We start from the raw sequence: 19,734 nt of genomic DNA on the forward strand, positions 1-19,734 counted from the left end.
CCTGTAACTATTGACTTTCATAGTAGGAAAAACAAATAACATGGAAGTCAATGGTTACAGGGTTTCCAGCAATTTTCAAAATATATTCTCGGTCACACTTTATTTGAATGCACAATTCACATTAGTAACACCCCATTAACTAAGGCTAGAAGATGTTTTAAATTATGTTAGAAACCTGTAGCCATTGACTTCCACAGTAGGAAAAACAAATATCTTGGAGGTCAATAGTTACAGGTTTATGGCAATTTTAAAAAAAATATATTCTCGGTCATTCACACTATTTACAACCTGTTAACTAAGGCTAAAAGATGTTTTAAAATATGTAAAACCTGTAACCATTGACGTCCATATAAGAAAAAATATATATAATGTAAGTCAATGGTTACAGGTTTCCAGCATTTTTCAAATATCTTCTCAGTTACACATTATTTGAATGTACAATTCACATTATTAACAACCCACATTAATTAAGGTTATAAGATATTTTAAAACATGTTGGAAACCTGTAACCATTGACTTTCATATAGGAAAAACAAATAACATGGAAGCAATGGTTTCAGGTCTTTAGCATTTTTTAAAATATATTCTTGGTCACACATTATTTTAATGTACAATTCACGCTATTAACAAACCATTAACTAAGACTTTTAGCTCAATAGACTACTAATTAGCTGCTTTTTAATTGTCATGTGGTAGTACAGTAGTTGGGTTTAGGTTTTGAGTAGGATTAGGGATGTTGAATAAGATTATACTTTAGAAGTAGTAATAAACAGTTAATGTTTTACTAATAAGATAATAAGCCAGTAGTTATTCGTGTGAATAGTAAAGTTACCAATTATTATTATAGTCAATTATATTGTGTTAAGGTGACACTGCAAGATGGTTTAAGTCGCTGGGTCAGTTGGCATTTCTGTGTGGAGTTTGCATGTTCTCTCCGTGTTCGCGTGGGTTTCCTCCTGGTGCTCCGGTTTCTCCCACAGTCCAAAGACATGCAGAATACAGTAGGTGAATTGAATAAACTAAATTGGCCGCAGTGTATGTTTGTGAATGTGTGTGTGTGGGTGTTTCCAAGTACTGGGTTACAGCTGGAAGGGTGTCCGCTGTGTAAAACATACAGTATGCCGGAATAGTTGAGGGTTCTTTCCGCTGTGGCGACCTCTGAAATAGAGACTGAGCCAAAGGAAAGTGAATGAGTGAATGAATGAATGAGTGATGATCAACATAATAACAATAACTCTGAGCAGTGTCACTGTTCACAACATATAGAGCTGATAGATCAATAATAAACTCAACACTTAAATGTTAACTGTAGCGTGAAGTGTGAGCTTTTTTTGTTTGAACTTCATTTGGATTGTAGTGGGTGTTAAATCATGGTGTGAAAATTGTGTTTACTAAGAAGCAGAAGTCTGACCCATTTTATATTTAAACGGAGAGGATTTTGGAGAGTCAGCAGAACCGATTGCTGCTTTATTAAGTGCCTGGTATAATTAACTACAGCTTTTAGCTCATGAGAAGCAGCACATGAAAGGTCATTCTGCCTTGTATTATACCCATCTGCTGTTTATTGTTGATTTGCAGTGACACTTGAAAACAAAGCAGACAGAGTGACAGATGTGGATAAAGATGATTTGCATGGGCACATCAGATGAGAACAATTTATGGTTTCGACTGTTTGCTTTGGGATTTATGCTTGATTGTTTCCTTTGGATAATAGAGTGAGCTTTTATTGGAAGTGAATAATTGAGTCTATGTTGTTGACTCTCTCTCTCTCTCTCTCTCTCTCTCTCTCTCTCTCTCTCTCTCTGCAAGGCCTTGAGATTCTCACAACAAAATGTATTTTCTGTTTTGTTTGTTTGTTAGCAAGGCTGCACAATACCGGGAATAATATTATTATTTTTATAAAAAACGTTATCAATATTTTAGCAGTATTGTGATAATGGCAAGACTTAAATAATGGTCCATTAGTTAATTTAAATTATTGTATTTATTACTATTAGTAATACATTTATTATGGTATTTATTAATGTTTGCTAATGTTAGTTTATGTTATTTAAAGTTAAATAAAGTTAGTTCAGGTGACAGGGTGGCACAATGGGCACTGGTTCGAGTCCTAGATTATTCATACTCAGTTAATGTTAGTAAATATATTAACTAGCATTATCTCATGGACCATTACTCTAAAATGTTACAGTGATAACAATGTTTGCTGCAATAAAAAATTCCTTAGAAAATTTGTATTTTTATTTATTTATTTATTTATTTATTTATTTATTTATTTATTTATTTATTTATTTATTTATTTATTTATTTATTTATTTATTTTAAACAAAAATCATTTATGATCAAATTAATATAAACAGGTAATAGATGCTTTTTTTCTGAGCTTATTAAGTAATTCAGGCTATAAAACAGACTTAATTTCAAACAGTTCAAGGAAATGGGAACTCATTTAATAAGGTTAACTAGGCAAGTTAGTTTTATTAAGTCATTTGACAACGGGTTTCTGAAGCCAATCGAAAAACAGCAACAACTTAATATGGATCTTAAAAAAAAAAAAAAAAAAAAAAAAAAAAATATATATATATATATATATATATATATATATATATATATATATATATATATATATATATATATATATATATATATATATATATATTGACCTTAAATATTGTTTTTAAAAAAATAAAAAAACTCCTTATATTCTAACCGACAAACCCCACTGTAAACAATGCTGGGTTCCACACAATTGTTTTTGTGTTAGTGCAACATGAAGGATTTAAGTTAACTTAATAGTTTTTATTAGTTTTTAATGGAACTTGATGCTTGTGAATGTTGTAGCAATTACATTGTTTAGCCAACGGGTGGTGACAAACAACCTTCAAAATTACAGTCACTGAAAAGTTTTCAAAACTGATCCACCTATAATGAAACATGAAGTTTTATGTGTGAATTGTTGAATCATTAATTGAAAGTAATTATATGTTATCCTGTACAAGATGTTAGATTTCTATATATTTCTTTAGTATTATCAGCAACCGTAGCAAAGATTATTTTTCGTACTGAATATTTTCCTTTTTTCAGCTGACTCTATCTTGATTTTTATTTTTATTAAAATTACAGGTTCTAAGTTCTGTATGTAAAACCAATGTTTTTTTTTTTTTGCAGTGATATTGTTTGTATAAATGGAAAGCAAATTACATTTGTCTCCTCCCTTTTTTGCTGATATGAAAAATGGTCCGATCCGTGACTAAAAAACCGTAGTGTGATCCGAACCGTGAGATTTGTGATCCGTTACACCACTACTAAACATAGTCGTCTTAGCTGAAACAAGGCTAAATTTGGCCTGTCATTAGACATCTAAAAAATAGGCCAAAACTAGACCAGTCAACTAAACAGAAATGAATGAGTACACATATAAAGTCTGTATAATCTGTCTACTTGATGACTATAAGTTCATTCCTGTTGTCCCAACACAAATCGATTGTGTTGAACCCAGCATTTTTTAAAGTGTAGTCTGTTTTTTTTGTTGTTGTCTTTTGGTCTTGTCTGTTCTAGTTCACTTGTCTATTTAGTGTTTGTTTGTAGCTACTACTTTCTTTTGTTTGTTTCTAGCGTTTACTTAATTTTGTGTTCTAATCTTTATTTTACTTTTACCCTTAGAACCATTGTTCCATTTTTCTGTCAGTCCCAGTCTTCCTAGTAGTTGATTATTAGTTGTTTGATTTGTTTAATTACTCTCTTTAAGATTCTAGAAGTCTTTATTTCAGTTTTGTTTTATCAGATTGCTCAAGTCTGTCTTTCTCTAGTTTTATTATTTTATTGTATATTATTGCTGCCTGTGTGCTGTCCTGTCTTATAATTTTCCAGTCCTATCCCTTGTCCTGACCTCCCTGGTCTCCCAATCTGGAGTTTACATGGCCTGCTCCAGGATCTAGCTCTGGTTTTGACCACTGTTGCTCCTACTCCTGGCTGGCTGTTCATTTTAGTACCATCTTGTCACTACCGCTGGCTTCCCTGTGTTGTTGCCCCTACCGTTTGGACCTTATCATCCTCTTGTGTGTCTACTTGTGCCTTATTCTGTCAATAAATCCCTTTGAATAGTTCATTGCTACAACTGGGTCTGTTTTCTTGCAATCACCCGTGACAAATGCTCACTCAAAAACCTTTGCTTATTGTTACTATTTAAAATGAGCTGAATCAACACAATTCTTGAGGTTTTTTTTGTGTGGACAACTTAATTGTTTTATTTTCAATCCACTTAAATTTGTAAAGCAATTAATTTAATCAATTTGTGCTGGGACCACATGAGCTCAGCATTTATTTAAAGTGCTGGATATTGCTCTGTATCATCATCATGTACTCCCTTTCTAGGTGATGAAATGAGCGTGATGCAAGCTGTACTGCATGAGTGTCACTTCAAAGTCACCCGAAACCCTTCGCAACTAACAAGCCTCTGAAACGCATGTTGGTTTTCATACAAAACTTGTTAACCGCTAAACAAGAAAACACATAGAGGATGATCCGAACACTGTTTGCAATGAGATTTGTCTCAGATCAACGCAAGAGCTTCCCCGTCTGTCATGTTTGGCCTAAATTATGCATCTGCTCAATATGCTAATCAGCTGTAAAACCCGGTTGTCTGTGCGTTCCCCTGACACAGACGTGTGTCGTTGTAAGTCATGCTGTTTGCAAACACATCTGAAAATGATTCTCGCTGCCCTTTCATGTTGAATACCAACTAATGAATCGGTTTGGACAGCTTTATCCGCGCTTTCACAAATAGTGCATGCAGATGAGCTGTAAATGCCAGCAAGTCATATTAGCTGAATTATTCATCGCATTTGTTGGTGGGTCGCCATGGCTCAATGCTGAAGCAGCAGATTAGTCAGATGCACAAAATGCATTGTTCAGGATATTGATTTCCAATCGCTGTTTTTTTTCCTGTAGCAGTGGCCTAGATATTCAGTAATGCTGGCTAATAATGACTCGCTATTGTTCCGGTTCAGAATCATCCTCCGTTAGAGTCACTGATTTATTTGCGCAGGGTGGAAATGACCTCAACTGCTGATGTAATGATGCTGCGTATGATTTTAGAAATGACCTCATCGTTCATTAATCATTAGTTCATGATACAGTTGTTAATGCTGTAACTGCATTAGTGGTGAGTTACAGTAGCATTGTGGCAGTCGCTTGAGCACAAGCAGACAACAGTGGCATTTACTTTTGTCAAATTTAAAGGGGTAGTTCACCAAAATGCAAATCAACTCACTATTTATTCACTTTCAACTGATTCCAAACCTTTATTTTTTCTTTATTCTGCTGAACACTAAAGTAGGTGTTGTGAAGAGAACAGAAAATCTATAACCATTGATTTTTAAAACAAATACTATGGAAGTGAATGGTTACAGGTTTTCAGCTTTTTTCTAAGTATTTTCTTTCATGTTCAAAAGAAAAAAAAAAAAAAAAAAGAAAATCAAACATGTTTGGAACCAGTAAAAGGTGAGTAAAGTAAATGATGACAGTATTTTCAGTTTTAGGAGAACTATCCTTTTAAATAATTGATTTTCAAAAGATTATGGATTATACAGTTGAAGTCTGAATTATTAGCCCACTTAGATTTTTTCTCACTCTCTCTTTTTTAATATTTCCCAAATGATGTTCAACAGGGCAAGGAAATTTTCACAGTATGTCTGATAATATTTTTTCTTCTGGAGAAAGTTGTATTTGTTTTATTTCGGCTAGAATAAAAGCAGCTTTTAATTTTTTTTTTTAATCCATGTTTAGGACAAAATTATTAGCCCCTTTAAGCTGTTTTCCGATAGTCTACAGAACAAACCATCGTTATACAATAACTTGCCTAATTACCCTAACCTGCCTAGTTAACCTAATTAACCTAGTTGAGTGTCTTGAAAAAAAATATCTAGTCAAATATTATTTACTGTCATCATGGCAAAGATAAAATTAAAAAAAAGTTATTAGAAATGAGTTATTAAAACTATTGTTTAGAAATGTGTTGAAAAAAAAAACTTCTCTCCGTTAAACAGAAAATGGGGAAAAAACACACAAGACGCTAATAATTCAGGAGGGCTAATAATTTATTTGTTTTTAATTTATAAGTTTTTGACAAGCAATGACACAGGCTTCTCCCAAAAGATAATTAGACGATGTAAAAGAAATGTACATTATTATAGTGAAAAATGATTTCTCAGCTTTTATTTGGATTTGAACAATAACTGTAAGTCAGAATTTGCCAGCATGAACAATTTGAGGCTTGACTGTACTGTATTGTATATGTATTAACACTGTATTGAGGTGTTCTAATGAGAGCCAAATATTGTTATGCCATATGCAGAAGCAAAAATAGCAGAGTGAAATATGAGATTTGCAGTATTATTCTCCATATTATTCTCCAAATATACATTTTTCTGTGGGAGATGTTCTCCACACTGGGAGAACATGCAAACTCCACACAGAAATGCCAACTGGCCCAGCTGGGACTCGAACTAGAAACCTTCTTGCTGTGAGGTGACAGTGCTAACCCTTGAGCCACCGTGACGCCCTATTGCAATATATATATATCCAGGAAAACTAAATATCGTAATGTCCAATTTTTCCAATATCATGCAACCCTAGTGCACTCAAAATACAGCATTTGCTGTTTTTTCAAACTACTTACACTACTACATGCTCTGGCGGAATGGTTTGAAAGTCTGTCCCTTAAAAACAGGAATAGACTGAGCCAAGTTGTTAGGTGGTCAAGCAGGTTGATTGGTGAATCACAGCTGCGTATTAATTCCCTGTATAGTAGGAAGACTCCCCTGGGGTCAAAGGTATCAGATGCTTTTTAGTAGGACAAAAAGTTACAGGAATAGCTTTGTCCCATCATCTATTGTCATTCTGAATAAATTGTAATCTTTTATAAGGTACTTTTGTATGTGTATATGTGGGTATGTAAATGTGTGATTTAATTGTTTGTATCAAATGCCGAACTTTGCTGCAAAAAGAATCGACCTACGGGTTTCAATAAAGCCAACTCAACTCAACTTATTCATAATGAGCTGAAACAACACAATTCTTGATTCTTGATTCTTGGTTATTTTGGGGACAACTTAATTTCTTTATGTTCCATTTACTTTAATTTGTAAAAACTAACAAGTTAAATTGATTCCTTCATGTTGCCCCAACACAATTTCAGGATCACAAGTGATCTAACCATCATAGATCGCTGGAGAACATTCACATTGCATAGAACTACAAATCCGCCATTAAATGGACTACAAGATCCAGTCATGCACCACTCACACACCTGGCCCAGATCCCCATGATTGCAGACAGACACAGCTGAAGCTACTCGTGAACTGATTACATGGAGTATAAAGTCAGTACACAAACACACACAAGCTGCTGAGTCTTGTAAACTGTATGGTGAACATTGCGACGGGTTTTCCCTTGCCTTGTCCTGCCGTGTTTTTGACCCTCGCCTTGTTTTGTTTGTTTATTCCTGTCTACTGCCTGCCTTTTGACCATCTGCCTGTTTATTTGACTACGACTCTAGATTGCCCGTCTACGTTTGCTGCGGTGTTGACTGTTGCTTGCCTGATTATTCATTTAATCAACCTGTGTTTGGATCCTCAACTTCATAGCCTCACTTCACCTTACACACTAATTGATTGTGTGGAACCAAGCATTTTTTTTACAGTGTGTGTATTGTTTCTTAAACTAAAGTGTTACCCTTGTTTGTTTTTTAATCCCATTCTCATTTTTTTGTTTCTTTTTTCTAAACAGATAAACCAAAAGTCCCCATCCTCAGGATCCTATTACATTTCACCATGAACGTTGTCATATCACCAAATGCCAGTGAGGCTTCGTCCCCTATGATAACTGCAGTGACCCCAACCCTGGAACCGGGCCCTGATAAACATGATGATCCAGACGTGTGTGAACCCAGCGTTAGCGCTGATGGGTCGACCCAGAAACAAGATCCCTACCGCAGGTTCCAGAAACCTCCGCCTCTCCACACTGGGGCCGACTGGAAGGTGGTTCTCCATCTGCCGGAGATCGAGACCTGGCTGAGGACCACCACGGAGAGGGTCCGAGATCTCACACACTCTGTGCAGCAGGACAGCAGCAATAGACATGTGGATGTGCATCTGGTGCAACTCAAGGTAAGAATGCTTTAATACTCAATCCTGATTGGTCAGTTGTAGCATTGAGGTCTGAGATATTTTTGTGATGCTGTATTTAGGTTTGTTCACGGAAACACACCAGTGCTATAAATGTTGTTCAAAAGTTTAGTGTTGAAATAAAAATTGAATTAAGTGAAGTTTATTCATAAACTATTTTAGAGATGATCACATACCCGCATTATTCAATTCATGATTCACCAATCAGACGATTCCTAAGGCTCTATAAATACCCTAAGTTTCATATAACAGCCATCTTTGTTTTGAAGAATCCCCCTTCCACTTCTACTCCTCCTCCTTTCCTAGATGGGTGACATGGTGACTCAGTGGTTAACACTGTTGCCTCACAGCATGAACGTCACTGGATCTAATCCTTACCAAGCCAGCCGACATTTCCGCGCAGAGTTTACATGTTCTCCATATGCTCACGTGGGTTCCCCGGTTTCCTACCACCATCCAAAAACATGCAACTTAAGTTAATTGACTAATCCAAATCAGCACCATAGACATGCTCCTAGTAAGAAGTTATCCCTTAAGGGCAATCACTATCTGTTTATTAGCTACTACAGCAGAGGAGTTCTCAAGACCTACCTGAGCTCAAACTCCCTTCTCGCCTTGCAAATGGGAGGGAGCCCCGGGCTCGAGTATCTTATGAGCTCAGGGCCCTCTCCAGGGACAGCATGCCAAACAAGCTTTAGTATCAATCATCAGCTAGTGTGAATCCTTAAAACCTTTTTCATGATTTATTAGGTATAGGTTTGAGCAAAATGTTTATATTTGTTTTAATTTATAAAGATTTCCTAATATTTCTAAAAAAAAAAGAATAAAAATACTGTCATTTTGGAGCTTTCTGTTTTTCTGATTATTACAATGATCAGTGTAACTAATCTTTTATTTGTTGTAATTAAAATCACCTAAAAAACTTAAACTCATAACTTTTAAAATGAGGATTAACATGTGTGGAAATAGCACATCATTGTTATTTTAAAAATATCTTTATACATACAACACTTTAATTTAAACAATTGATGATCTGTAATCCGTCATGTACAGAATAAAACAAAAAATGTGACTCTGGACAAGAAAAAACAGTCATGTCTATTTTATTTAGATAAATTCATGAATTCTGATTGTTTTCCTCAAACACGCATCAAAGTAAAAGCAGCGATCCAGAGAGTTTTGTGATTTTTTTAGCCCCCTTGTTTATTTTTTTCCCTATTTCTGTTTAATTGAGAGAAGATTTTTTTTCAACACATTTCTAAACATAATAGTTTTAATAACTCAACTCTAATAACTGATTTATTTCATCTTTGCCATGTTGACAGTAAATAATATTTGACTAGATATTTTTCAAGACACTTCTATACAGCTTAAAGTGACATTTAAATGCTTTAAAGATACAGCTTAAAGGGGCTAATAATTTTGACCTTAAAATGTTTAAAAAAATGTAAAACTGCTTTTATCCTAGGGGAAATAAAACAAATAAGACTTTCTCCAGAAGAAAAAATACTATCTGTGAAAATATCCTTGCTCCGTTTAACATCATGTGGGAAATATTTAAAAAAGAATAAATAAAAAAAAATCAAAGGGGGGCTAATAATTTTGACTTCAGCTGTATATACTGTATGCTATATGCCTAAAATCCAGTCTTTTATAGTGGGATCATAAACAGCACTGCAGTAATTCATCTTTGGTGTGTAGATTGAGGGACCGCTATAAACCATAATAGATGTGCGAGTTGTAGATTAGCTGGAGCAAATGTGGATCAATCATTGAGAGGATCAGAGGTCCTAAATATGTATTGATTCCCATAAATACATGCATTGTACTGTACTGTATGTCTAGGTAAATTATCTTATGCCTGACAGAAATGCAAACTCATTTATTTGAAAATGTATTCATTTCGTACATAACTTAATCTCTCTTTACAATTGACATTAACATAACTTTTAAAACCTTTCTGTTTGCGTTAAAGCATTTCTCACCAGTATCCTGTGGGAAGACAAACCAAAAAGACCACTCTATTATTTTTGATGAATGTTTTTATTTATTTTTACAAATTGTAAATAAATTAAAACCTCAGTGGTTAGCACTGTTGCCTTACAGCAAGAAGATCGCTGGTTTCAGTCCCGGCTGGGTCAGATGGCATTTCAGCAGCGGATGCCCTTCCAGCTGCAACCTAACTCTGGAAAACACCCATACACACTTGCATTCACACAAATACACTACGGCCAATTTAGTTTATCCAATTCACCTATAGCAGATGTCTTTGGACTGTGGAGGAAACCGGAGCACCCATTGGAAACCCATACAAACACGGGGAGAACATGCAAACTCCACTCAGAAACGCCAAATGACTTAGCCGAGGCTCGAACCAGTGACCTTCTTGATGTGAGGCGATCATGCTACCCACTGCGCCACTATGCTGCCCCTCAGATTCATTTTAATTGTTTTACTTTGATTTTACATTCATGTATTAGCTTTTCATAAACTCACACATCACACTTTGTGAAAGCCTGGTCTAACACACTGTAACCGTACTCCACATCAGCAAGTGTTGATACAAGGATGATAAGATTACAGTGAGAGTTTCAGGGTTTCGCTCTTAGCTAAGCAGCTAAGTCTTTCTGCTTTGCTTTCATATGGATCGAGACACGATTACATAACACAGTTTGAAAGAGTGAGGTTTCAATAAGACTGTTTTTCCGGTGTGTTCCCATTTTATCTTCTGGGTCTAAAGATTTAATGAGAACCATTCAGAAGACCTTAAGGAGCACTCTACTTTTTGGGAAATAGGCTCATTTTACAACTACCCCACAATTGAGCATTACCATTTTTTTATCCATTCAGTTGGTCTTTGGGTCTGACAAGAGCACTTTTAGCTTAGCTTAGTTTAGCTTAGCATAAATTTTTAAATCAAAAATGACCAAACGTTTAGATATTTTAATATTCAAAGCGTGACTCTTCTGTAGTTTCATTGTGTACTAAGAATAAATATTTATTTATTTGATAGCAGCATGGTGGCTCAGTGGTTAGCACTATTGCGTAACAGCAAGAAGGTCACTGGTTCGAGTCCCGACTGGGCCAGTGTGCATTTCTGTGTGGAGTTTGCATGTTCTTCCCATGTTGGCATGGGTTTCCTCCAGGTGCTCCGGTTTTCCCTACAGTCCAAAGACATGCACTATAGGTGAATTAAATAAACTAAATTAGCCGTAGTGTATGGGTGTGAACGAGTGTTTATAGGTGTTTCATAGTACTGGGTAGCAGCTGGAAGGGCATCCGCTGTGCAAAAAATATGCCGGAATAGTTGGCGATTCCTTCCGCTGTGGCGAACCCTTATAAATGAAGGAACTAAGCTGAACGAAAATGAATGAATATTATGCCAAAATGAGAGTATAGTTTCAAGCCATACCAGTGAACAGTGGGATGTGAAAATAACCCACATAGCAAAATTTCTCTGGCCCAGCTCTGGCCCACACAATCAGGTTTTGCTTGGCCCACATGCCGCAGTGAATTACGGTACATGACTGGACCAAATCTGGCTTCTAGACAAGGGCCAAACACAGACCATATCTGGGCCAAGTCTCAGCCAAGTTAATAACTCATAACTGGGCCTGAACTGGGCCAGATAGGTTGGTGTGTCACGATTGCAATGAAATTGATAAACCCATGAAGCATTGCGCTTTAGGCACACTATGGGCCTTGTTTTTTCTCAGTGACCTGATTGGTAGAATTGATTTATTTAATCAAAAATTATTTTAATGTATTTTAAATGTGGGTCAAGACTGGCCAAACTCACGTGGCCCACAATCAATTTTTTAAATCTGGGCCAAATACTACGTTTTACATCTGGCCCAAATCTTGTGTGCCGCATTATAGACGGTGCCACCTCTGCTAAACCCTGGCCATGGTTGGCCCACATGCTGTATGTCAGTGCCGGATGAATGCCTGCTGTCCCAGCTTAATGCCAAATCTGGGCCAGAATTCTTTGCTACTAGGGAAGGGACAACCTCCCTCCCCGCCTATCTAATTGCCTAAATAGACCCAGCAGGCACAGGACATCAACATAACGTCATATTAACGTTGTACATTATGTGGAATTGATGTTGGGATTGACGTTGATGTTGCATTTTTTTGGAAATGAAAATCGGGTTGACCATCATGCCAACGTCAGGTCGACGTCAACGTCCAACCTAAAATCAACCAAATATCAACGTCTAATGATGTTCTAGCTTGATGTTGTGTGGACGTTACCACTATGACGTCTATCAGATGTTAGATTTTAGTTGCCAGACCTGATGAATAACTATCTGTATTTGATGTTGGTTTAAGATGTTGACTCGACATTGAATTTTGATCACTTTTCAACATTATCCTTAGACATTGGCTAAACATTGAATTTTGGTCATCTGACGTCACAACCTAAATCTAACCTAGTAGTAATGTCTTATGATGTTGTGTGCCTGCTGGGAAATGAAAGCAAAATTCTCTTAAACAGCCCTTCACATTTAAGAGCAAGGGGCGTATGCTGGTGGTTTAGCAGTTCTATCTGTAAAGTGAGGATTTTTGATAATGTTTATTGCCGCCCTTCATAGAAAGATTAAAAATACGAGAAAATCCCAGGAATTGATCGATATTGATCTAGAAAATAGCAACTTTTCATATTACGTCAGTCTTTGTACACATTAAAAGAGTATCAAAAGTCTTTAGAATTTTTTTGAGCTAATGGTCTAATCCAATTCAAAGATTTATGCTAAGCTAAGCTAAAAGTGCTCCCGCCAAACCAGGAGAACAGCTGAATGGATTCAAAAATGCTTAAACTGTTGTAAAATAAGCATTTGCCAAAGAAAAAAAGTGCAGTGTTGCTTTCATCAGCCACTCAACCTCTTTCATAAGACAGTCAGTAGATCCGCTTCATCATATCTGCTCACATCATCATGACAGGCATTCACAGAAACAGAGCAATGCTTTCGAAAACCCAGAGAGAGTCATTTAACTTAAAAAAGCAACTGACTTCAGCTTTGAATAAGTGAAAGGGAAACCGTCTGCGTCATCGTCAGTGCATTATTGATGTGTTACGGGAATCTCTGCTTTAGCCGAACGTCAGGAATGTGACCTGCTGGTTTCCTCTTTTCCTCCAGCACTGCGTTCGTCCATTTGTCTGCTGCTCTTGTTGTTAAATAACACACTGCAGTCTTTGGTGTCACAGCATTTTACAGCCGGCCTGAGAAGCTGCTGCCGTTCCTCTTAATAAATCATGGCCGAGGCTTTTAGAAGAAGTGAGTGTGAGTCTGTGTGTGAATGTGTGTGTGTGTGCATGTGTGTGTGCACACATGTCTGTAAAATAATCTGCCAATGGGTTAAGCACAACAGTCTTACGTCAAAACGAAAAGCAAGATTATTTTGCTTACCCCATTGGCAGATTATTTTGCTTGTTTTAAGGATAACGTCCTTCATTTTCGCATATTTTTTCTTAAAAACAAGACAATATTTTTTGCTTGTCTAGAAAATGCTTCTTGATTTAGTCGTTTTCAGATATTTGGACTAGAAACAAGACAAAAACTAAGTAAAAAAAAACTCGAGTATATAGATTTTATTGTAAGTGGTGCACATCTTTTTTTTTTTTAGTAATATTTCAGACGGTTTCTCTTCCTTGGTTGCTTGAACACCCTTTTCCTCCTTGTTTTGTGGACAGTTATAAAACTAACTCTCTGTCTGTTGATGCTTCTGTGTGGTTGTTGTGAAGAATTCAGTGCTTCTTGCTGAATCCAGTGTTTTTTCGAGGAGTGACTGAAGTCTTTGTGTTCGGGATCAGCAGACAATGAGTCAGTGCGGGCAACAAATCTAGTTCTCCATGAGAGTCAGCACAGACTGATACTTCTGCAGGAGGTTTAATACTGATGACAGACACCACTGATTCTTCAGCATGTGTGATGATTTCATAGATTTTTAAATGTATATTTTCCATAGGATGCTTTGCAATACTGTATTTGTGCATATACATTAGACTAGTCGGCCAAAAGCCAAAACAGAGTATACCAAACCCAATATGTTGAGGGAAAATATAAAATAAAATTGTAATAAATATAATAAAATCAAGAGATGCATTTATTTAATAGTTTTATTCATTCATTCAGTCCTTCATTTGTTTTCTTTTCAGCTTAGTCCCTTTATTAATCTAGGATCGCCTCAGCGGAATGAACCACCAACTTACCCAGTGTATGTTTTACGCAGCGGATGCCCTTCCAGCCACAACCCATCACTGGGAAACGTCCATACACACTCATTCACACACATACACTATAGACAATTTAGCTTTACTCAATTCACCTGTACCAAATGTTTTTGGACCTTTGGGGGAAATAAGAGCACCCGGAGGAAACCCACAGCAACACACGGAGAACATGCAAACTCCACACAGAAACGCCCACTGACCCATCCGAGGCTTGAATCAGCAACTTTCTTGCTGTGAGGTGACAGTGCTACCCACTGCACCACAGTGCAGCCATATTATTATTATTATTATAATTATTATTATTATTATTATTATTATTATTATTGTTACATGTGTGATGATTTCACAGATTTCACCTTTTTAATTCATATTTTCCATAGGAGGATATACAAAATAATAATAATAATTCATAAAAAACAACAACAACTTAAGATCACAGTTAATAAAAATTGTTTACCAAAATTAACATGTAGAGGAAAATATAAAATAAAATTGTAATGAACAGATAAAATCAAAAGAAACATAAAAACAATATTATAGTTATTTTTGTTTGTGTGTATATATATATATATATATATATATATATATATATATATATATATATATATATATATATATATATATATATAAATATTAAATCCTTCTATTCCTAATGTTCGGTGACCAAACTCTTATTTTGATATAACTGTTAAATAAAACAGCTTTTTTTTTCTTTAAATGCACCAAAATATATTGGTTATATTCACTGAGAGATGGAGAACAATATTCATTTTTAAAAGGGGGCGTACTCATTTATACTAAGCACTGTAAGTGCAAGGAAATGTATCATGTCTATATAATCACAAGCTTCCAGGAGGAAATGGATTAAAGGGTTTTAATTATCTCATTTTGAGGCATTTTCAGATGACAAAAAACATCTTTTATCTAATTATATGCCTAATTATATTTCTCTTAAAACACTCATTGTTCAGGATTTAGTGGCATGTTGTTTATATACTGGCTTTGAATTTCAAGTATACAGCGCCATCATGTGGAGAAGATCTACACTGCCATTCAGGAGTTTGGGATCAGTAAAAAAATAATACATTTATTTTACAGAGATGCATTCATTCATTCATTGATTTTTCTTCAGCTTAGTTTCTTTATTTATCAGGGGTTGTCACAGTGGAATGAACCGCCAACTCATGTAGCTTATGTTTTACTCAGCGGATGCCCTTCTAGCCACAAACCAGCACTGGGAAACACCCATACACTCTCACATTTACACACATACTATACAGCCAATTTAGTTTATTTAAATCACCTGTAGCACATGTGTTTGGACTGTGGGGAAATCCACGGCAACACGAGGAGAACATGCAAACTTCACACAGAAATGTCAACTAACCCAGCTGGGGCTCGAACCAGCGACCTTCTTGCTGTGAGGCGACAGTGCTAACCGCTGAGCCAGAATTATTAACCCCCCTGAATTATTAGACCCCTTGTTTATTTTCTTTCCCCCAATTTCTCTTTAATGGAGAGAAGATTTTTTCAACACATTTCTAAACATAATAGTTTTGATTACTCATTTCTAATAACTGATTTATTTTATCTTTGCCATGATGACAGTAAATTATATTTGACTGGATTTTTTTCAAGACACTTCTACACAGCTTAAAGTCACTTTTTAAGGCTTAACTAGGTTAATTAGGTGAACTAGGCAGGTTAGGGTAATTAGGCAAGTTATTGTATAACAATGGTTTGTTCTGTAGACTATCGAAAAACAATATAGCTTAAAGGGGCTAATAATATTGTCCTTAAACTGGGTTTTAAAAATTAATAACTGCTTTTATTCTAGCCGAAATAAAACAAATAAGACTTTCTCCAGAAGAAAAAAAATATTATCAGACATACTGTGAAAATTTCCTTGCTCTGTTTAACATCATTTGGGAAATATTTAAAACAGAAAAAAGCATTCAAAGAGGTGCTAATAATTTTGACTTCAACTGTATATTATGTCAAAACATAATAAAACTTTTATTTTAGATGCAATTAGTTGCATTCAATCTTTGGCCCAGCACTACTAAAGAGACTTAAAAATGTGTATTTTTCTAGTTGATTGTAATTTAATTATGAGTTATAGTTCACTTATATGCTGAAATTAATTGTAAATGTTTTACACATTGGAATACAAAACTGATGATTCATATCACAAGTTTTTATGATCAAAACGTTCATGATTTTTCAATTTAGCAGCTCTCTTTAGATATTTTGTGTATCTGTAATGTAGCATTATATTAATAACATTCTTTTTTTTTTGGCTTAGTCCTTTTATTTATCAGGGGTTGCCACAGCGAAATTAACCACCAACTTATCCAGCATATGTTTTACTCAGTGGATGCTCTTCCAGCTGAGGAAACCCACACCAACATGGAGAAAACATGCAAACTTCACAAACTGGCCCAGCCGGGACTCGAACCAGCATCCTTCTTGCTGTGCTTGTGACAGTGCTAACCACTAAGCCACTGTTTCCCCCTTAATAATAACAAATAACTATTTTAAACAACGGCACAATTGTTAGAAATAAGTAGGACTTTATTTGTAATATTTACAAACATTGCTGTTGACCTACTGCTGACCAAAAGATGGCGACACTAACATGTAACCATTAGAGAACATGAAATGTTGGATGGATGAATAGACGGATGGATGTAAAGATATTGTAGCTAGATGTTTGCAATAGCAGTTGGGTGCAGTATGTAGAGTCTGGACGCACTAATGGAGATCAGCACACAGCTGTGATGTCCACATTCCCCAGTGAGACGAGCCCACAGAACAATGTCTGCAGCGCAGCAGTAATGCAGACACACCCTTATTCCACTGATCACTTGCTCACACACATTCAGTGGCTCTGATAGCATGTCATGCAATTTTACCAGTTGTCAGGGCACTGGGTGTTTTATACAGACACACGCACACACACACACACACACACACACACACACACACACACACACACACACACACACACACACACACACACACACACACACACACACACACAGAGATATCCTTATGGGGACTTGAAATATGATTTTTTATAAACTGTATACCAATACCCCAAAACTCAACCCTCACAGGAAACCATCTGCATTTTCACATCTTTCAAAATACGTCATTCTGTTTAATTTATGAGTCATGGGGAACAATGTGTCTGTCCGAACCAGAGCCCTTCTCGCTGTGTCGGTCCTCCGAGTGTCTGTGAATCTACAATTAATAAATTAGGTTCGATCAAGCCTAAAGTCCACCGTCACGTAAAAAATCTTGGAGTTACTTTTGACACTGAGTTAAAGTTCGACAAGCAAATAAGCTAAATTGAAGCCTTTTCTTTCTTTTAAAGAGCTGGAAACTGTCATTAATGTTTTTATTATGTCCAGACTGGACTACTTTAACTCTTTGTATTCAGGAGTTTTACAGGCATCAATAGCACGCCTGCAGCTGGTTCAAAATAAAGCTGCTAGGCTTTTAACTGGGACAAAACATTTTTCTAGTATCTCACCAGTTTTATCATCTCTTCACTGGCTCCCAGTCCAATTTAGAATTCAATATAAGTTATTGCTACTTGTTTTTAAAAGTTTGACTGGTCTGGCACCTATGTACATCTCTGAGCTTCTTCACTGGCACACTTCATTGAGGCCAATCAGGTCCGAAAACCGTTTCAGCTAGTTGTCCCCAAAACACGGTTGAAATCAAGAGGTGACAGGGCTTCTTCTGCTGCAGCCCCCCGACTGTAGAATTTACAGATCCGGTCATGTTCTTCACTTGGTGCTTTTAAGTCTCATCTAAAAAATCACCTTCTGTCTCTTGCCTTTAATTGTAATTAATTCATTTTAATCTGCTTTATAAATTTTGCTTAATTTTGTATATATAGGTATAGATTGTGTATGTTGGTCATTTTGTAAAGCACTTTGGTCAACATCTGTTGTTTTTAAATGTGCTCTATAAATAAAGCAAACAAACAAACAAATAAACAAACAATTTATGAGTCATGGGGAACAAAAAAGTCCCTAAAATATCAAAATGCACTGGTATTGCTATTCTTGTAGGCACATTTGGTCCACACGGCGTCAGGAATATAAGGTACACACACACATATTCTCATAGACACTCCCATGTTTCTCATGTATGTATTTTTACACAGACCGTGTGGTGTCTTACTGTATATAGAGTGATGTAATCTCAATGACAAGGAGAATCCAGAGTATTCAGTCTGAATTACAGAGAGAGAGAGAGAGAGAGAGAGTATAGACTGAAAGCTCTGTGTGTATTTGCAGATGTGCTAAATTCTTCAAACTTTGGAGCATTTGCATGGAGTTCAAACGTTTATTTATATTTTTGCTTTATTACGGCTGCAGTTATTTGTTCAAAAATACATTTATAACATAAATAAGTACTGGCAATAATATAAATAATTTAAATAACATAAATAACTGTGTGGAGTTTGCATGTTCTCCCCGTGTTGGAGTGGGTTTCCTCTGGGTGCTCGGGTTTCCTTCAGTCCAAAGAAATGCGCTAAAGGAGAATTGAATTAACTAAATTGGCCGCAGTGTATGTGTGTAAATGAGTCTGTATGGGTGTTTCTCAGTACTGGGTTGCAGCTGGAAGGGCATCCGCAGTGTAAAACATATGCTAGATAAGTTGGCGCTTCATTCCGCTGTGGCGACCACTGATGAATAAAGGGAATAAGCCTAAGGAAAATGAATGAATGAATGAATATTATAAATGCCATTTGCTATTACATTTGATCAGTTTAATGTTTTTATTCTTCTAAACTGGAGTAGTTTAATAGTACCATATCTCTGTATTTACATTAGCAAGGCATTTTATTATCATTATGTACATGATTTTGTGATGTACTGTATTAGTACCTAGAAGCTTGCAGTTTTCTAGTTGTGCATGCTTAAAAGGCATAGTTCACCCAGAAATAATACTCCTTATTTACTCACCCTCAAGAGGTTTTACACCTTTAGGATTGTATTTTTGCTTCTGTTGAAGACAAAAGAAGATATTTAGAAAAATGTTAGAAACCTGTAACCATTGAATTTAGTATGAAAATACTATCAAAGTCAAAGGTTACCGAATCCGATTGCAAACACAATTCAAAATAATTAATATGGTGTTCAACAGAGTTGGGGAAAATTACTTTGGAAAGTAATGCATTAAAATATTGATTTACCCCCCCCCCCCCCCCCCCTCAAAAAAAAAAAAAAAAACTAGTTGCGTTACTTGCTTTTATACCACATAATGCATTACTATATACTACTAAGTAAATTG

At 35.9% G+C, this 19,734-nt stretch overlaps 1 protein-coding gene across 5 annotated transcripts in view; it reads left to right on the forward strand.

Moving 5' to 3' along the window:
* The window catches only part of akap6 (A-kinase anchoring protein 6), a 283,494-nt gene that overhangs the window by 23,826 nt on the left and 239,934 nt on the right, over positions 1–19,734 (forward strand). For 4 of the 5 annotated variants that reach the window (XM_087289691.1, XM_087289694.1, XM_087289693.1 and 1 more), the window contains exon 2: positions 7,789–8,168. In XM_087289691.1, the coding sequence (XP_087145817.1) occupies positions 7,833–8,168 (336 nt within the window). In that variant the 5' untranslated portion in view covers positions 7,789–7,832. Of the gene's footprint in view, positions 1–6,528; positions 8,169–19,734 lie in introns of all 5 variants that reach the window. The other variant, XM_087289692.1, reaches the window with a different exon arrangement.

This window comes from Danio rerio, chromosome 17 (genome assembly GCF_052040795.2).
Source record: "Danio rerio strain M-AB ecotype USA chromosome 17, GRCz13ab, whole genome shotgun sequence".
In the NCBI taxonomy this organism is placed as follows: Eukaryota; Metazoa; Chordata; class Actinopteri; order Cypriniformes; family Danionidae; genus Danio; species Danio rerio.